This window comes from Hippocampus bargibanti, linkage group LG17 (assembly GCF_051943395.1).
Source record: "Hippocampus bargibanti isolate YZ-2025 linkage group LG17, ASM5194339v1, whole genome shotgun sequence".
Classification (NCBI taxonomy): Eukaryota; Metazoa; Chordata; class Actinopteri; order Syngnathiformes; family Syngnathidae; genus Hippocampus; species Hippocampus bargibanti.
This window is the reverse complement of record NC_142750.1, coordinates 9,985,381-10,002,210: the sequence shown is the minus strand read 5'-3', so window position 1 is coordinate 10,002,210 and position 16,830 is coordinate 9,985,381. Positions and strand designations below refer to the sequence as shown.

The 16,830-nt window shown below is 42.5% G+C and overlaps 2 protein-coding genes and 1 long non-coding RNA gene across 6 annotated transcripts; 1 reads left to right on the top strand and 2 right to left on the bottom strand.

The window, feature by feature from the left end:
- The first annotated feature begins 537 nt into the window (after window positions 1-537).
- On the top strand, window positions 538-9,938 carry anapc2 (anaphase promoting complex subunit 2). The gene is made up of 14 exons (XM_089018195.1): window positions 538-818; window positions 1,054-1,303; window positions 1,538-1,859; window positions 3,235-3,367; window positions 3,620-3,803; window positions 4,760-4,879; window positions 4,970-5,087; window positions 5,211-5,392; window positions 5,492-5,633; window positions 5,704-5,779; window positions 6,788-7,003; window positions 8,012-8,144; window positions 8,233-8,480; window positions 9,515-9,938. Exons 1-14 carry the CDS (start codon window positions 726-728, stop codon window positions 9,722-9,724), a joined length of 2,427 nt encoding a protein of 808 aa, XP_088874321.1. The 5' UTR covers window positions 538-725; the 3' UTR covers window positions 9,725-9,938.
- Window positions 1,715-8,121, bottom strand: LOC148885656 (uncharacterized). Of its 2 annotated transcripts, XR_016118005.1 has the most exons (5): window positions 7,988-8,121; window positions 6,752-6,922; window positions 3,543-3,759; window positions 3,202-3,429; window positions 1,715-1,884 (listed from the first exon to the last, which is right to left on the bottom strand). It is a non-coding gene; the product is annotated as an uncharacterized LOC148885656 (long non-coding RNA). The 2 variants fall into 2 exon arrangements; XR_016118004.1 differs by lacking the exon at window positions 1,715-1,884 and having other exon boundaries at window positions 3,324-3,460.
- On the bottom strand, window positions 8,237-16,798 carry LOC148885654 (ras-related protein Rab-35). Of its 3 annotated transcripts, XR_016118003.1 has the most exons (10): window positions 16,674-16,798; window positions 14,877-15,077; window positions 14,249-14,384; window positions 14,124-14,174; window positions 13,783-13,906; window positions 13,584-13,708; window positions 12,328-12,452; window positions 10,728-10,891; window positions 9,551-9,652; window positions 8,237-8,374 (listed from the first exon to the last, which is right to left on the bottom strand). XR_016118003.1 is itself a non-coding variant. In XM_089018200.1 (8 exons), the coding sequence occupies exons 3-8, from the start codon at window positions 14,301-14,303 to the stop codon at window positions 10,742-10,744; spliced, it is 630 nt and encodes a 209-aa protein (XP_088874326.1). In that variant the 5' UTR covers window positions 14,304-14,384; window positions 14,864-15,077; window positions 16,674-16,798; the 3' UTR covers window positions 10,322-10,741. The 3 variants fall into 3 exon arrangements, 2 of the variants coding, with proteins under 2 accessions (XP_088874326.1, XP_088874325.1); XM_089018200.1 differs by lacking the exons at window positions 8,237-8,374; window positions 9,551-9,652 and having other exon boundaries at window positions 10,322-10,891; window positions 14,864-15,077; XM_089018199.1 differs by lacking the exons at window positions 8,237-8,374; window positions 9,551-9,652 and having other exon boundaries at window positions 10,322-10,891.
- Between the last annotated feature and the right edge of the window lie 32 nt (window positions 16,799-16,830).

Here is a 16,830-nt window from a genome sequence, read left to right as displayed (position 1 = left end):
GTCAGTTCCCTGGGAGATCTGACAAAGAACCTACTTTCGATTAAAGAGAAACATCAAACTCTTTACACGTCAAGTGTCACGATTTGATCGGGGGAATCCCGATTTTGACCACAATACTCAAAAAAACTCACTTTATAAAGCAACCATCGACGAAAAGGTTTCTTCAGCCGTCATCTGTACTTTTTTTTGAATGTGTCGGACGTTTCGCTTCTTATCCAAGAAGAGTTCGCTACTGAAGACAGTTCCTATTAGTAGCTGGGTTGCTGCCATTCTGTGTAAAAATACAAATAAATGCATACACGGGGATGGAATGGATGAAGTTGTGATGAAATCCGCTGAAGGCTGTGGATGTGAAAGTCAGCTCGGAGTAGCTGAAGCCTGGGAAAACGTGACAGCAGAGTTCGCTTAGTTCGCTGAAGAAGCATCTTTTCATCGAAGTATGAAATACTGTGCGTAGTTAAAATAACGGCTGGAGTTGTAATGTTTTCTTTGTGACTGTTGGGGGAAGCACCGTCTCGCCGTTGCCGCAAAGTACAAATTAAAGCATACAAAGAAGAAACATGAACGGAAAACACCAAAACAATCGCCAAGCAGACAAATGGAGCGTTCACTTTATATAAAACAAATCTACTAAATTAGCTTAGTCGAAATACTGAAGACAGTTCCTATTAGTAGCTGGGTTGCTGCCATTCTGTGTAAAAATACAAGTAAATGCATACACGGGGATGGATGAAGTTGTGATGAAATCCGCTGAAGGTTGTGGATGTGAAAGTCAGCTCGGAGTAGCTGAAGCCTGGGAAAACGTGACAGCAGCTCTGGTGAGGCTTTGGCTTTTGACTCGAGAAGACTTTTGGCTCCTCTTCGTTCCTATTTGCTTCATTGGCCTTGGCAAATAAAATGTTTTATTTGTGTCTGCGGGTGGCTTCATTCAACACACGTATTGCACCAGAATTGGTCTAAGTGAGGGGGGGGGGAGAAAGTTAACTAATACAGATCCGCCTGATTCAGGATATGCTTGTCAAAATGGCCCCACGTGTGCTTTTTGTGGTTCAGTTGTCTCCAAATGGCAGCCTGAGGAATGACGAGCTGTCGGCTAGCGTGGAGGTGTTGTGCAGACAGGGCGCTGCTCAGCTTCTAGCAAGTTGGCTGCTGGAGACACTGCAGATGCGTCTGTCCTCCTCGGTGGTTCCTGAGTTCTGGTGCGGACTCAAGCAGGTGGAGAATGAAGTGGACGAGAGGGGTCGGGTCTGGGTTCTTCTTACTACTTTCCGGACGCTACTGGAACGATTGGAGCCGTTTTTGGGCAAGTTGAGCACGCTGCACCTACTCTGTCATCATGGATAACCGAGTGGTTATTATTATCGTGAGGGCTTAAGCGCTTGATATTTCTTTCAGCCTGGTGCTCATACTTGTGTGATAGTGAATAAAATGACCCGTTTTTTTCTTCTGAAAAGGGCAGTCAACTCAAAACAAAATTCAGTAATATGTTCTGTTCATCTAGGTTATGCCTTAATAGATGAAAAATATCTCCTTGCAGTGGGCCTGGAACGTTTAGTAGCATTTCAAGAGGAGGGCCAGGCAGGTGTTTGTGGCCTCCAGGCGCGAGCCTTCACCATCATCAGGGGCCTCCTCCTCTTCCCGCCATCACAGCTTCTCCAAGATCGAGTGCTGGATTTCTACAGCAGGACCTTTTCCGTCTACATCGCAAGGAAGGGCCAAGCCCATGGTGACAGCCAGGCCCGCGCTCAAAGTTCCGAGGATCCGGAAGGAACCAACGCCTGCGGCGGATGCAGGGTGCCGGTCGACGAGTGCTGGTGCCAGGAGGCTCTGAAAAATCTGCAGGAGCTCGGCCACATTCTGTGAGTCAAACATTTGGAGTCCCACCTACACAATGTTGCATGACAATGTTATCAGACACTTTTGAAAGTAAATCTTTTTGTGAGGCAAGAGCTTTTTTTTTTTTCTTGTTAGCCAGTTGACTAACTTAAGAATGATTAAGATATATATTTAAGACAATAAAGGTAAAAAAAAGATACTGCTGATTGCATGTCTGTCGACTGTTATAAATGTCATACAAGTGTCATACATGCTATGCTAATTTGCCTAGCAGATGCTTACAGTGCATTCTTCTTCTTCTTCTTCTTATTATTATTATTATTATTATTAACGCATTCACTGCCAGATGATGTGCAAAAATGTGTCCGCTCCAGTGCCTTGGTTTTTGTCATTGTCACTCGAATTCCAAGACCCACAGAATATTGAGTTTTAGGACTCATAAACATTCAATACAGCGTTAGAAACCTTAAACTCTCTTCTTTCATCAGAAAAAAAAGAGTTAATTCCCAAATTATATGGGTCTGGAGTTATATGAGCTTGAAATGAGGGTGGCTGTCCAAAATACAATGCAATACATACATATTGGTTTATATAGCGCTTTAACAACAGCTGAAGCTGGAACAAAGCGCTAACATGGCAAAAAGGGAAGTGCGGCCCCCTTGTGGAAAGGAAAAAATACATTGCCAGAGGCCATGGCCAGTGCTTTATCACGCCCAGACAAGGAAAAAAAAAAACAAAACCCGAACAAATTCGGGAATGGCGCTCTACGGCATGTTTTCAATTCCTGAATGGCAGTGAATAAGTTAATATTTATTGCGCAAGAGCTCTTTGGTAAACGTCAATGTAAGCAGTGACGTTTGGACACTTACGGTGATGTAATTAATGATTGGATTGGATTTGCCTTTATTAGTCTCACAGTGGAGAAATTTACATTTCACAGCAGCAAAGTGATGAAAGGAATGAAAGTAGAAAAACAAAATACAGGAGCTGCTGGGAAGGCAGCCACTCTCGCGGCGTCGTCTTGAAGTCAAAAGAACACAAAAAACTAAATAACAAATAACATGACAACACAAAGACACAGAGAGACATTCATTCTTAAGCACTTTCTGTACCCTCTTTGTTACATAAAGCAGTTCCAGATGAAAGAGGAGAGGATCAAAGCGTCTCTTCACCAGTGTATCAGGGACATCATTGCACACCAAAGCAGTGACGGAAACAATATCTGATTGTTTGTGTACTTTATGAACCATCAATTTGAAATCATTTCCTATTTTGGAATGTATCAATTTAAATAAATGAATTTCAATGATGCCGCCCAAAAAATAAACAACACAATGGCTGATTAAAAAAAAAACATTTAGTTACCGTCGGTTTGTGATCTTGTACTATTTTTTTTAGGTGCAGAGTGGAGCTTCTGGAATGGGTTAGCTGCGATGCAGTCACGTCCATCTTGCACCGCCTCATCGAGCAGTGGCTGGAGCAGCACTGCCGCGGCGAGTACGAGAGATCCTTCCTGGATGACTTCCAACAGGTGAGCTCAAAGCACGCAGCACCCATTCCAGCAGCAGACCGACATCAATCCATCATCTAAATCTTTGGGCGGTAGGTTGTGGTATACCAGGAACTGGTCGCCAGCCAATTGCATCCCTAATCTTTATCTTCTACTCAAAATTTGTGCTGATCCCAAAGTGTTACAACGTACTTACCAAACATTTGTGGGTGATGGTAAACAGTTCAGTCCAGGTGATTAATAGAAAGGATCGTGGCCTCCCTTCTCCCGCAGTGGTTGGAGCTGGTGGTGGGCTGGTTGGGTCAGGTGTTCTACAGCCAAGAGGGCCGCAATGGCTCCCCTGGTCACGCCGCCCCGGCGAGCTCGGTGCTGAAGCAGTGGCGATGTCACATGCATCAGTTCTTCTGCAGGATCTATGTCAACATGAGGATAGACGAGCTGTTCAGTATCATCAGAGGTCAGCCGAAAAGCACGATTATGTGTGTCATTATATATATATTTTTAAGTACAGTGATACCTCGGTTTACAAACCCCTTGGCTTACGAACTTTTTGGTTTACGAACGTTAAATTTATGAAAATTTTACCTTGGCATACGAACTATTTTTCGGGATACACACGGAGCTGCCACAATGAGTGATGTGTCGTTCGCGAACGAGCCCGTTCTCCGAACAAGAAAATGGAAGCCGGCTTGTTTTGGTCCTTTATTCCCTGCCCCCAGTCGTTGGTTAAAGCCACGTGATTGGTCAAGAACGCAGCACTGAGGGGAGGTGGTCTAAATTTTAAAGAGACAGGCAGACGACAGAGAGAGTGACAAAATGGATAGAAAACAGTAAAATTTGGACTCGTTTCAACTTTGATAGTTCAAAGGCAGAGTGTAGACTGCAAGGTTAAAATTCCCATCAATCAGGCTCCACAAATAACCCGCACAAGCCATCTGTACACTCGATGCAAAAAGCTATCAACCCAGCTAAACAGAACACAATTGATGAGGAACTAGGTAAAATTATCGCAGAGAAAGCACCTACAAGAAATCATTCCTCACGATGGTGAAAGAAGGCTATGTTCCTCATCGAGTGTTTAATGCTGATGAAACCGGCCACTCCATTCCATCAACGACCATCACAAAGGTAAATAAAACGACTTTATTCTACAGTACAATTTATTTCTTTAATTATAATACCATAGCACATTTATGATACATAAAATAAGGTATAGTTTGTGTAGTTTTAAGGCTGAGAAAATTAGAAAGTAGAAAATTATGTTTTATGGGGACCTGGAAACGGATTACTCTCATTTTAATGGTTCCTATGGGAAATTAATTTTTGGGATACACACTTTTCGCCTTACACACTCTGTCTGGGAACCAATTAAGTTCGTAAGCCAGGGTATCACTGTAATACTGTCTCCTTCAGACTTCCCAGAGTCCAAAGCTGCCATTGAAGATCTCAAGTTCTGTTTAGAAAGAACCAACCAGCGCCAGCAGCTCCTCACATCACTCAAGTCCACTTTTGAAAATCGCCTGCTGCACCCGGGTGAGATCCCCCAACGTCCCCTTTTTGTGCTTTCATGAGCGGGTCTTAAAAGACGTCATAGTGTAAAAAAGACAATTGTCATTTTGTCAGGCGTCCACACGTCAGACATTCTCACCGTTTACATCTCGGCCATCAAGACCCTTCGAGAACTGGATCCGTCTATGGTGCTTCTGCAGGTCGCCTGCCAGCCCATCAGGAAGTATCTCAGGTCCCTCAATCAATTATGCACGCGAGAATATGATAGCTGTCAGTCAACCGTCCTCTCAAATGACGTTCAGGTGTCCCCGTGGGAGAAGTTGCGAGAGCAGTAAGCGTGCGTTTGGGCTTTCAGGACCCGTGAGGACACGGTGCGTCAGATCGTGGACGGCCTGACGGGCGACGCGGTGACGGGCTGCACCGACCTGGCGTCGGAGCTTTCCCGAGGCGACCCCGTCACGCTGGAGATGCAGGACAGCGACGAGGAAGGCGGCGACCCCGAGGGCTGGACCCCCGACCCCACCGATGCCCTGGCAGGTCAGTGAACGCCGCGTCCCCAGATGGGATGTTTGTGAATCGTGGTTTTTCTTTTGCAACGGCGAACGCAGCCTCACATCCTTCCGTTTGCACATTAAGACAAGTTAGGCTCCGAGCGGCGCTCGTCGGACATCATCAGCTTGCTCGTGAGCATTTATGGCAGCAAAGAAATCTTCATCAACGAGTATCGTACTGTGCTAGCCGACAGGCTGCTCTACCAGCTCAACTACAACACTGCTAGGTATGGCAAGCCAAGATAGGCGTTGGGAGGGGTTGCGCCATGCCACATTACGCCTCTTGTGCCTTTGCAGGGAAATCAGGAATGTGGAGCTGCTGAAACTTCGCTTTGGAGAGTCGCACATGCACTACTGTGAGGTCATGCTCAAGGTAGGAAGCAGGAAAAAATAATTGTGAAGTGCTTCACTTCGCTAAGTTGCTCCAAAACGTAAGCCCGTATAATGTTAACCATTTAGTCAATATGGCTCAGAGACGCGCCCATTTGCTCTTTCCGAGGACGGGAGGATGCCAAAAAATCCCAACTCAGCTCTAAAAAAAGCTACTTAGTCATCATGAGGTGTGGGGATGGACCATCACTTGAGCTATCTGGTTATCTAGCTGGCTATCTGGCTGGCTACCTGGCTAGCTATCTAGCTGGCTACCGAGCTAGCTAGCTATTTGCTATATATAGCTAGCGAGTGAGCTCCACAAATAACCCGCTCAAGCCATTTGTACAATTTGAACAGAAAAGACAAGCAAGGGAACCAGCTATTAATGAAGTTTCTGCCTGCATCTGTTGCTGTTGCAATATCACAACTTCTAAGATGTACAACCCAGAGCTCCTTGAGACACGTTCTGCAAAAAGCTATCAACCCAGCTAAACAGAACACAATTGTGAAGGAACTAGGTAAAATTATCGCAGAGAAAGCACAGCAACTTCACTCGGACATCATCAAATGTATGTATATGTTTGTATATGTATGTACTTCCGGGTAGAGTGAACGCTGGCGTGAATGGCTGCCGCTGCTCACCCGTACAAAAAAAATTACGTGACAGTAAAGTGTCCTTGAGAGTTTTGAAAGGCGCTTATAAATGAAATGAATTATTATTATTATTAGCTATGTAACTAGCTAGCTATCTATAAGTTATCTATTAGCGAGCTAGCTAGTTAACTTTCTATCTATTTGAGTTACTTCCGGGTTGAGTGCACGCTGGCGCATGTGGCTGCCGCTGCTCACCCGTACAAAAAAATTACGTGACTGTAAAGTGTCCTTGAGAGTTTTGAAAGGTGCTTATAAATAAAATGTATTATTATTATTATTAATAATATTGAATAAATATCAATTAAAGTCAAAATGTTACCACAAATGTGTGAGCCATATGACCTCATCCACGCAGGACATGGCTGACTCTCGCCGCATCAACAGTAACATCTGCGAGGAGGAGGAGGAGGAGCCACGCAACGAAGAGGCGGAGCCTCGGCCTCCCCCATGGCTGTCTGCCATCGTTCTGTCATCGGAATTTTGGCCACAGCTGAAGGAGGAAAAAATGGAGATGCCCGCCGTCGTGCGACGCGCCACCGAGGATTACACGCGACGATATGAGAAGCTTAAGGTAATGCAACGCCTTAAATGTTAATATACACCAACGCTAAAACTAACGTTCATCTTAAAATAGATTAATATAAATTTCATGTATTGATTATTAACTCATTCACTGCCAGACGTGAAAAAATGTGTCCACTCCAGTGCCAGGGTTTTTGTCATTGTCAGTCTAATTCCAGGACCCACACAATATTGTGTTTTAGGACTACAGAAACATTTAATACAGCGTTAGAAACTTTAGACTCTCTTCTTTCATCAGAAACATAGTTAATGCCTAAATTATATGAGTCAGAGTTATATGAGCTTGAAAATGAGGGTGGCTGTCCAAGATACAATGCAATACATACATATTGATTTATATAGCGCTTTAACAACGGCCGAAGCTGGAACAAAGCACTAACATGGAAAATAGGGAAATGCGGCCCCCTTGTGGAAAGGAAAAAAATACATTGCCAGAGGCCATGACCAGTGCTTTATTGGCACCCAAACAAGAAAAAACAAAACCCGAACAAATTCTGGAATGGCGCTCTACGCCCTATTTTTAATTCCCGAATAAATTCGTGAATGGCAGTGAAAGAGTTAAATTGGAACGAAATAAATGAAGCACAAGGTGCCAAACTCATTTTTTACCACGGGCTACGTTGTAGTTACGATTTCCTCTCAAGGCCGGTCGTGAATTTGAGGAAGCCATTAGAATGTTTCATCCCCTCCACATATTACATCTAGAGCGCACAACAAATTAATAAATCAGTTTTCAAATCTGAATTCAAGAATAATGACTGTTTGTGGTTTATATGGGTCAATTTAAAATTTTGTTTCGGACTATAGCAAGCATCATGGAATTTCACAATTGATTTGCTTTCGCAGGCGGAATAAAATGTGGCGCACCAGATTTGGCCCCCGGGCCTTGACTTTGACACCTGTACATTAGCACAACAAAAAACAGATTTTTTTTTTTTAAATCAATACAAAGAGCATACTTTTTTTCCCTCACCTTTCATTTTGACGTTTACATCAGGCCATGCGGACTCTGAGCTGGAAGCCTCACTTGGGCTCGGTCACGCTGGATGTGGAACTGGAAGACAGAACCATCAGCAACGTCACCGTGTCGCCACTACACGCCGCCATCATTCTGCACTTCCAAGACAAAAGTCAGACTTTTCATCTTACGTCCTCCCAATCGACACCATTTGTGCATGTCACATTGTTTCAGATATTAGAAACAATTTCGAATTTCAGATAGTTGGACTCTAGAAGAACTGAGCGCCGCGCTGAGCGTGCCCAAGGAGGCGGTCCACAGGAAGTTGGCACTATGGCAGCAACACGGCGTCCTGCGCGAGGAAAGCCCTGGTCGCTACACGGTGCTGGAGACGGCGTCCTCCTGCAAAGACAAGATGGAGCGAAGCGCCGTTATGATGATCGACAGTGACGACGAACACGACTCCAATACCACCACGCAGACGCAGCAGAGGGAGGAGAAGATGCAGGTAACATTATGACTTAAAGGACAACCGACTCCTCCGGACAAGTTGTGTCCATAATTTGTAAAAACACTTGAAATGACTTCTACTGAGCGTATTTTACAAAGATTCCACCGCATATCGCTGTATTTTACGTTTTAAGACTCACACTGAATATTCAGGAAGTCTTGTTTTCAAGTTGGTGACAATTCCAGACGTGATGTCACGTCTGGAACGCCCCTGACCGAGAAAGCGACACACAATGCATTTTGGGTACTTTGTTTGGTCTGAAAACATCGTGTTCATGGTGAAATTAGAAGGAAAACACATAAATAACGCGATGGTGAATCGTTGTGTGTTGCACCAAGACTACTATTTGATACTAGTTGACACAAATTCCCAGAAGACAAATCAGCCCATTTCCAAAGGAGCTTGGGCGCCAACTTGTGCATTTTCTGGGACGCTACATTGGAGTCCTGACGGTTCGAATTGATCCGGAAGGACTTCTTTAATCGATTGCAAACATTTATGCTTTCCTCTTCAGAACTATTTGAATCATATTCATAACTGGATGAGTAACAAGAAAGCATCTTCTCCAAATATGAAGCCTTTGTTTTGATTCTAGAGCAAGGCAAAGACGTCCTGGCGTGACGTCACGAACAAGGGGGCGGGACCTTCTGAAACTCGCCATTTCCGGGGTCATTTTGAAGTAGTTTTAGGACACAAACTCATTTTTATTGGTGTTTTGCATTTGACTAAAAATATCAGCCTGCGTGTTTTGGGACCAGAACCACTCGCGATATGTGAAAATCCGCAACATGGGGACGCAACCCCCTCCCAAGCTACAGCCATGTACAAAACCTATGAGTCATTCACCATTTTTTTCCCCTGAAAAAAAATCCACAATGCACCGAAACCGCGATAAGTGAAGCGCAAAGTAGCGGGGGATCACTGTATTATGACAAGAGAAGCCAAGTGTGAACACGACCACACAATTTGTAACCATCCAAGTGTAAATTTAGGCCAGAAGTTGACACGTAGTGCCCCTGTGTGTACGGCAGCTGTTCTGGGCGTACATTCAGGCGATGCTGACCAACCTGGACAGTATGACGCTGGAGCGGATCCATTCCATGCTGCGGATGTTCGTCGTATCCGGACCGACCGTCACAGAGATGGACGCCGCCGAGCTGGAGGCCTTCCTGCAGCGCAAGGTCCGCGAGCAACAGCTTATCCACTCGGCCGGCGTTTACAGGCTCCCCAAGAGTGCCTGACCAGACTCCGATGTCAATGTGCAAGGACTCAAGAGGTTTTAGCATGAGGCTAACATGTTACATTGACCAAACCCTTTTGAGGTGAAAACTTTATTTGTACAGTTGCTAGGTAACAGAGTTACATATAAAAAACACATTTACGCCACTGATCATGTTCGGATTAGCGTGTCCGCAGTTAGACAATAAGTTGGAATAAAATCTGCCTTCGTTCTACCGTTGTCGTACTTTGTCATTTTACAAGTGCAACAATAAAAATATGTCACGCTTTGGTGCAACTTTGAACAAAACAATACAAAAAAAATATTGATGTGTACTAGGGGCCACACTGACAGCACCTCGCACCACCTGATAGTACAAAAAGAAAGATTGTCCAGACAAAAACCTTTCTTCTATTAATGCTGTTGTCTTATAGCATAATCGTGAGTTATTTTATGAGGCACAAGATAGAAATGTAAAAAAAATATTCTGGAAATTGATTACACTGTTTTATGTGCCGATTGAACGATTCAGTGATTGGTTTGCAACTTTAAAACATCTGCCTAATAGCATCAAGAAGCTTCAAGATTTTTTTCAATCAACGTCATGCGATATTTGTAAAAAAAAAATAAAAGACATTATCTGGTGTGGATTTTTCTTCTGAGTTCAGTGTCGATATTTGTAGAATTTGAAAAAAAAGATTCTAAAGTGCTACTGGTGGATGATGTTTAATACAAAAACACTTAATTGAAGCCTTAGTGCTGATATTACGACTTAAGTTGACAATAAATCTCATATGCAGTATTTTTTTTTTACTTTACCTAAAAATATCTATAAATTCATTCTTTCAAAATAAAAATCATAGTGCAGTAGTATATTTTTTTGAATGTGGCCCCAGCATGAGTGTGTATTAATAAGACTCCAGTATTCACATGTGGTAACATGACACTAGTATAGTAGTCACCAATGAAGTTGTCAGTGCGGACGCGAGATGATGAGCAAGAAAAACAAACAAACTACAACAAACTTGTGCTTTTCTTCTCAGCAGCATTTCTTGACTCTCTTCCGCCGGTCTCGTTCCCGATGCGCGTTGATGTTGACAGTGTCCCTTTCGCGCTCACGTTCCCGCTCGGCCCGGCTCTGACTTTGCTTTTTGGCCCGTAGGACCATGTGAGTGAAGGCCATGAACATCTGGCGGGTAGCACGACGGCATAAGACACGTGTCACAAACGTTTTCGCCATAGTTACTGACTTAAATTGCTGCCACAATGGAGTAAGGTGGACGTTGTACCGTGTTTATGTTCTAACACAAAGGTGTCAAAGTCGTTTTTTTTCCGCGGGCCATATTGTATAACTCATTCACTGCCATTCACAAATGTATTCAGGAATTGAAAATATGACAGAGCGTCATTCCTGAATTAATTTGGGTTTTGTTTTTTCTTGCTTGGGTGCTGATAAAGCACTGGCCAGACTTCTGGCAATGTTTTTCCTTTCCACAAGGTGGCCACATTTCACTTTTTTCTCTTCATGTTAGCGCTTTGTTCCAGCTTCAGCTAATAATATTATTTAATAATATAATATGATAATTATAAAAATAATATTATAAGTAATAATAAAAATAAAAACAAATTTCCAACCATAAAGCCCTATGTAAATATGTATGCATTGCATTGTATTTTGAAGAGCTGAACTCATTTCATGCTCATATAACTCCAGACGCCATATAATTTAGGAAATTACTTTTTTTCTGATGAAAGAAGATAGTCTCTTATGCTGCATTGAATGTTTATGTAGTCCTAAAACTCAGTATTTTGTGGGTCCTGGAATTCAAGTGACAATGACAAAAACCCTGGCACTGGAGTAAACACATTTTTGCTCATCGTCTGGCAGTGAATGAGTTAATTAATGACGAGTTTTCAAATTTGAACTCAAAGAGTATGACTGTTAATGTGGTTTACATGGGACAATTTGAAAATTTGGTTCGAATTTAAGCAAGCATTATGGAATTACACAAATTTGATTTACTTTCGCGGGCCGAATAAAATGACGTGGCGGGCAAGATTTGGCCCCTGGGCCTTAACTTTGATACCATGGTTTATGTCACAGTGAATGGAAAATTAAAGGCAATCTGGATTAGTAGCAGTGAAGATTAAATTTCAAAAAGTACTCAATAAAAGGAAATTCATGCGATTTTTTGGGGGGGATTTTTAATTAACCATTTTAATGGATCTGTTTATTTCATAAATATTAATGTTATACTTCATTGATAATGCGATTCATTTATCCTCTTATTCATATATGAACTTTTTTTATGCATTACATTTGGGTCATAAAAAAATGTTACAAAGTAAAAAGTAGTTTGATTTGCTTTCGCGGGCCAAATAAAATGATGTGGCGGGCCAGATTTGGCCACCGGGCCAGTCTTCTAACATGATGAGTTTCATGGAAGCGTCGCCTCACATAAAAAAATTATTGTACCACTGCAATGCATTTCGGTTGGTTCCAACTTGAATTTATAAGCCATAAAAAAGACTCCGTTGCTGCATTTTGTTCAGCCAAATTTGGAAGTTTAACATATATATTCAGAATGATGGAGTCGGAGAAATAAACACGCGTACGCAACAAACCTCTTCCACGTTGATGTTCTCTTTGGCACTGGTCTCAAACACGCGCACCCCCACCGATTCCCCGAAGCGAAGGGCGTCCTGGCTGTCCACCTGCCTTCTGGACGGGTCGTCATTTTTATTCCCCACTGAGGTGACAAAAATAATAAAAATAAAAACAAATTGGCAACCATAAAGCATCCTTTTGATTTATGCAGTGATACCTTGGCTTACGAACTTAATTGGTTCCCAGACAGAGTGTGTAAGGCGAAGTGTGTATCCCAAAAATAAATTCCCCATAGGAAACCATTAAAATGAGAATAATCCGTTCCCAAGTCCCCATAAAATATAATGTTCGACTTTCTAATTTTCTAAGCCTTAAACACAAAGTATAACGTATTTTATGTATAATAAATGTGCTATGGTATTATAATTAAAGAAATAAACGTACTGAACAATAAAGTCGTTTTATTTACCTTTGTGATGGTCGTTGATGGCTTGATGGAATGGATAGCTTTTTGCATAAAGTGCCTCAAGGAGCTCTGGGTTGTACATCTTGGAAGTTGTGATATTGCAACAGAAACAGATGCAAGCAGACACACTAGAAACATCATTAATAGATAATTCCCTTGCTTGCCTTTTCAAATTCAACTGATGGCTCTTGCGGGTTATTTGTGGAGCCTGATTGATGGGAATTTTATCCTTGCAGTCTACACTCTGCCTTTGAACTATCAAAATTGAAACAAGTCCAAATGTTCCTGTTTTGTATCCATTTTGTCACTCTGTCGTCTGCCTGTCTCTTTAATGTTTAAACCACCTCTCCTCACCGCTGCGTTCTTGACCAATCACGTGGCTTTAACCGAAGCCTGGGGGCGCGGAACAGAGGATAAAAAAAATGTCAGCAGCCATTTTCTTTTTTGGAGAATGGCTTCACTCTCTCTGTCTGTAACCCTCCCCCCTCACTGCTGCGTTCTTGACCAATCATGTGGCTTTAACTGACGACTGGGAGCGGGGAATAGAGGACCAAAACAAGCCGGCTGCCATATTCTTTTAGGAGAACGGGCTCGTTCGCGAACGACACATCACTCATTGAGGCAGCTCCGTGTGTATCCAGAAAAATTGTTTGTATGCCAAGGTAAAATTTTCATACATTTAAAGTTCGTAAACTGAAAAGTTTGTAAGCTAAGGGGTTTGTAAACTGATGTATCACTCTATTGTGTTTGCAAAGACAGACGGAATCAAGCCATGGACGGACTAGAGAAGCAACCCATCCGACTCACCGAGCACCTTGCAGACGCTGTCGCAGTTTTGAGAGATTTCATTGAGCCATCGCTTGACATTAACAAACGACTCGGGATTGGTCACATCGTACACGATGATGACGCCGTGCGTGTTCCTGTAATATCTGCGCGCGCACAAACAGTTGAGCGTGTGAAGACAAGCGTTTGTATGTATGGACGCAGTGCTTGATGCGCTTACGTTGAAGTGATGGTCCTAAATCTTTCCTGCCCGGCCGTGTCCCAAATTTGTAGCTTGACACGCTCCCCTTCCACATCCACCGTCCTGATCTTGAAGTCCACGCCGATGGTGGTGATGTAACTTCCTGTTGGCAAAGCGACTTATTTGAATGATGGACGAAGGCATTTGTCTTCCACAGTACAAAGTACTGTAAAAAAGTAAGCAGTCCAAATCCTGAAGTAGCAAAGCAGCTCCACACCAGCATCAATTTTGTCTATTTTATGTGACCCAAGTGTCCCACATAAATCAGATTTCCCCCACCACTCTATATGGAGGTGGATGAACGAGTACTTCAAACGCACCAGAGAAGGAATTGTCCGCAAAGCGTAGCAACAGGCTGCTTTTCCCAACATCTGCGAGAAGAAAAAGAAAAGAAATGTCAGAGTGGGAATATTGATATATGACAAGATGGAAAAAAAAAACTCACTGGAATCGCCGATGATGAGCAATTTGAAAAGGTGATTGTAGTCTTTTCCTGCCATTCTTGACTTCTCGCTGTCACACTTGTGCCACGACACCTGCGGCTCCCGCACTCACTGTGTGCGGCACTGATCTTTGGGTTCCTCATCAACAAGATGAAAGAGAAGAGGGAAATTGAAGACAAAAAACAAAAAGGAACCAATGTAGACAACAAAAATTATATTCACAGAGCACTTTGAAGCAAGCAATGCTGGACATAACATTGGATTGGATTGGATTGGATATGCCTTTATTAGTCTCACAGTGGAGAAATTTACATTTCATAACATCAGAATCAGAAAACCTTTATTCGTCCCGCAATGGGGAAATTTGCATAACATAAAACTCAGAGAAGAACAATGGACATTTTTTTCCAATTTAGTCAGAACGATCAAAGGTTGCAAAATAAGGGTTGTCATATGCAACTATGACCTCTGTTGCTGAACCTAACCCTAAATTCATAAATGTGACTAAATACATATTATAATTGTTGCGATTATGAAAAGGTGATGTGCCAGAGAAACAAATGAGGGCTATTTTTCCCTGTGAAAGGTTTTCCCAAACACAAACAAAATGTACTTACTTTAATTACTTACTGTGTTCGACATCCCGCTAACTTTGAGTCACAACTTTCCAGGTTCTGACAGCCGATGACGGACGAGGAAATCGTCAACACAAACAGGAAGTGCTTAAGAGATGTTGTTACTGGTCCTCAGAGGTTCCATCACTCAAGTATTCAGGAGAATCAGGCAAGGGAGATATGTGTTCCTTCTTTTTCAGTGCCGCTGCCAACTTGACTATATAGAGAGGAAGAGGTAGTGTGTTAAGAAGGAGCGAAAAGCAGAACTTGTTCATGGAGAACGGGTGTCATCATCGTAAATGTTTTTGCACAAGATTAAATCCATGTAGACATATAATACTTGGAAGCGAATGTTTTCATAAATCACAGCCAGTTATTCATTCGATGATTTAGCACACCTACCTTTTTTTCAAACCCGTTTAAAAAAAATCAGAGGTTTTTCAAGTACAGTACTTGTAACAGAGGATGACATTAAATTCATTCGCTGTGCCAGAATTATACTGTATCGTTCCAATTTTTTTGGTCCATTCATGAATACTATTCTTTTTTTTTGGGGGGGGGGGGGGGGGGGGGCATTAAAACAGCTCTTTGCCTGACTTTGAAAAGTGCATCACGCAGCAACATTTCGCCGAATAACCCAATAACAATGAAAACGAGCCGTTAACATGGCAATTTACAATACATTATGATGGCCGAGGGTGGGTCGTGGCATTCTGTAAATGGTGTCACTTGCCAAAAACTACCGAACAAATGTAATGTCTCAGTGAACTTTTAAAACTAGGGAAGTCAGGAATGTCCATCGTTCAATTTGAAAAGGAGCTGGGATGACACGTTCATTTATAGATTGAAGACTTTATATTTGGAAACATGTAAACAATTCCGAACGACTGTAAACTCACTGACACAAGTAGTTATTGTGAAAAGAACGAGCTATGCTAGCATTGCAGACACAAACAACGCGACCACCATATTGTTTGATATGAGATGAAAAAAGTTTTTTAAAACTAAAAATAAAAACTTGGACAAGGATAAACGGTAAATTTGCTCATTCGTGTCTAATTCAATAAATGGAAAATTATGTATTAGACATTTCTCGTCCGTTCATACAACACAAGACGGGTGAAGTGTCCTATTTCCAAAGGAAATAGAACGCAGCATCGCTAACGATCGCTCACGCTTTCATATAGATAGCATCAAAAATGAAATTAGTTGACATTAAAAATAACAAAAATATGTGCCCCCTTTGAATAAACCTGCTTTAATGATGCAAACGTGGAAAAGTTGGTAACAAGTTGGTAACACACACACACGCACAATTTGAAGAAAAAAACGTTATGGCGACGTCACAACCCCTACACGCCTTCCGGCTTCGAGTCAAACTTATTTCGTTATTTTGGTGAAAAACGAAATATTCAAGGAAATAAATCATCTCCTTGTCGCTCATTAGGACGCGAAATCACGTCTTTCGAGATCACGTTTCATTCGGGGTATCTTTTATACATTTTCGCTCATAGTGGCTCACAATTTCAACATGTCACAGGAGTTTTAGCGCTCGCGTTTGCTGCAATACCAATGAGTCATGAACGGTAAAAAACGGCAACAAACCCAAAGCACTCACTTTAGCACAACCACAAGAGTAACTACACAACTATAAAATTAAGTAGTATTTACACGCTGGTGTGGGTAGGTGGAAAAGTACAAGGTTAGGATGTCGAACGTCGTAACAAAGTGTTTGATGTTCTCAGGCCTGTTTGAGACAAGACAACTTGTAGGCACACTATAGCGTAAACTCTGCCGCATGTGTGAAACGCACCTGAGCGTGGGCGATTCGTTGTACTCGCCAGGGTCTCCAAATGCGAAAGTGAGACGAAATGCCTCGAAACGCTAGATTGTCGACCCGGATGAGCTGCCTACCAATCTCCCAAGCATCTCACGCTGCGTTTGGGGCGCCTGGGATAAAACAATGTCGG

Coding starts and splice junctions, on each gene's coding strand:
- anapc2 (XM_089018195.1), top strand. CDS start 726: ATGGATGAAGTTGTGATGAAATCCGCTGAAGGTTGTGGATGTGAAAGT. Junction 4,880..4,969: donor AAATCGCCTGCTGCACCCGG/GTGAGATCCCCC, acceptor TCATTTTGTCAG/GCGTCCACACGTCAGACATT. Junction 5,780..6,787: donor ACTGTGAGGTCATGCTCAAG/GTAGGAAGCAGG, acceptor TCATCCACGCAG/GACATGGCTGACTCTCGCCG.
- LOC148885654 (XM_089018200.1), bottom strand. CDS start 14,303: ATGGCAGGAAAAGACTACAATCACCTTTTCAAATTGCTCATCATCGGC. Junction 13,709..13,782: donor TTTAGGACCATCACTTCAAC/GTAAGCGCATCA, acceptor GTGCGCGCGCAG/ATATTACAGGAACACGCACG. Junction 10,892..12,327: donor AGAACATCAACGTGGAAGAG/GTTTGTTGCGTA, acceptor GCTACCCGCCAG/ATGTTCATGGCCTTCACTCA.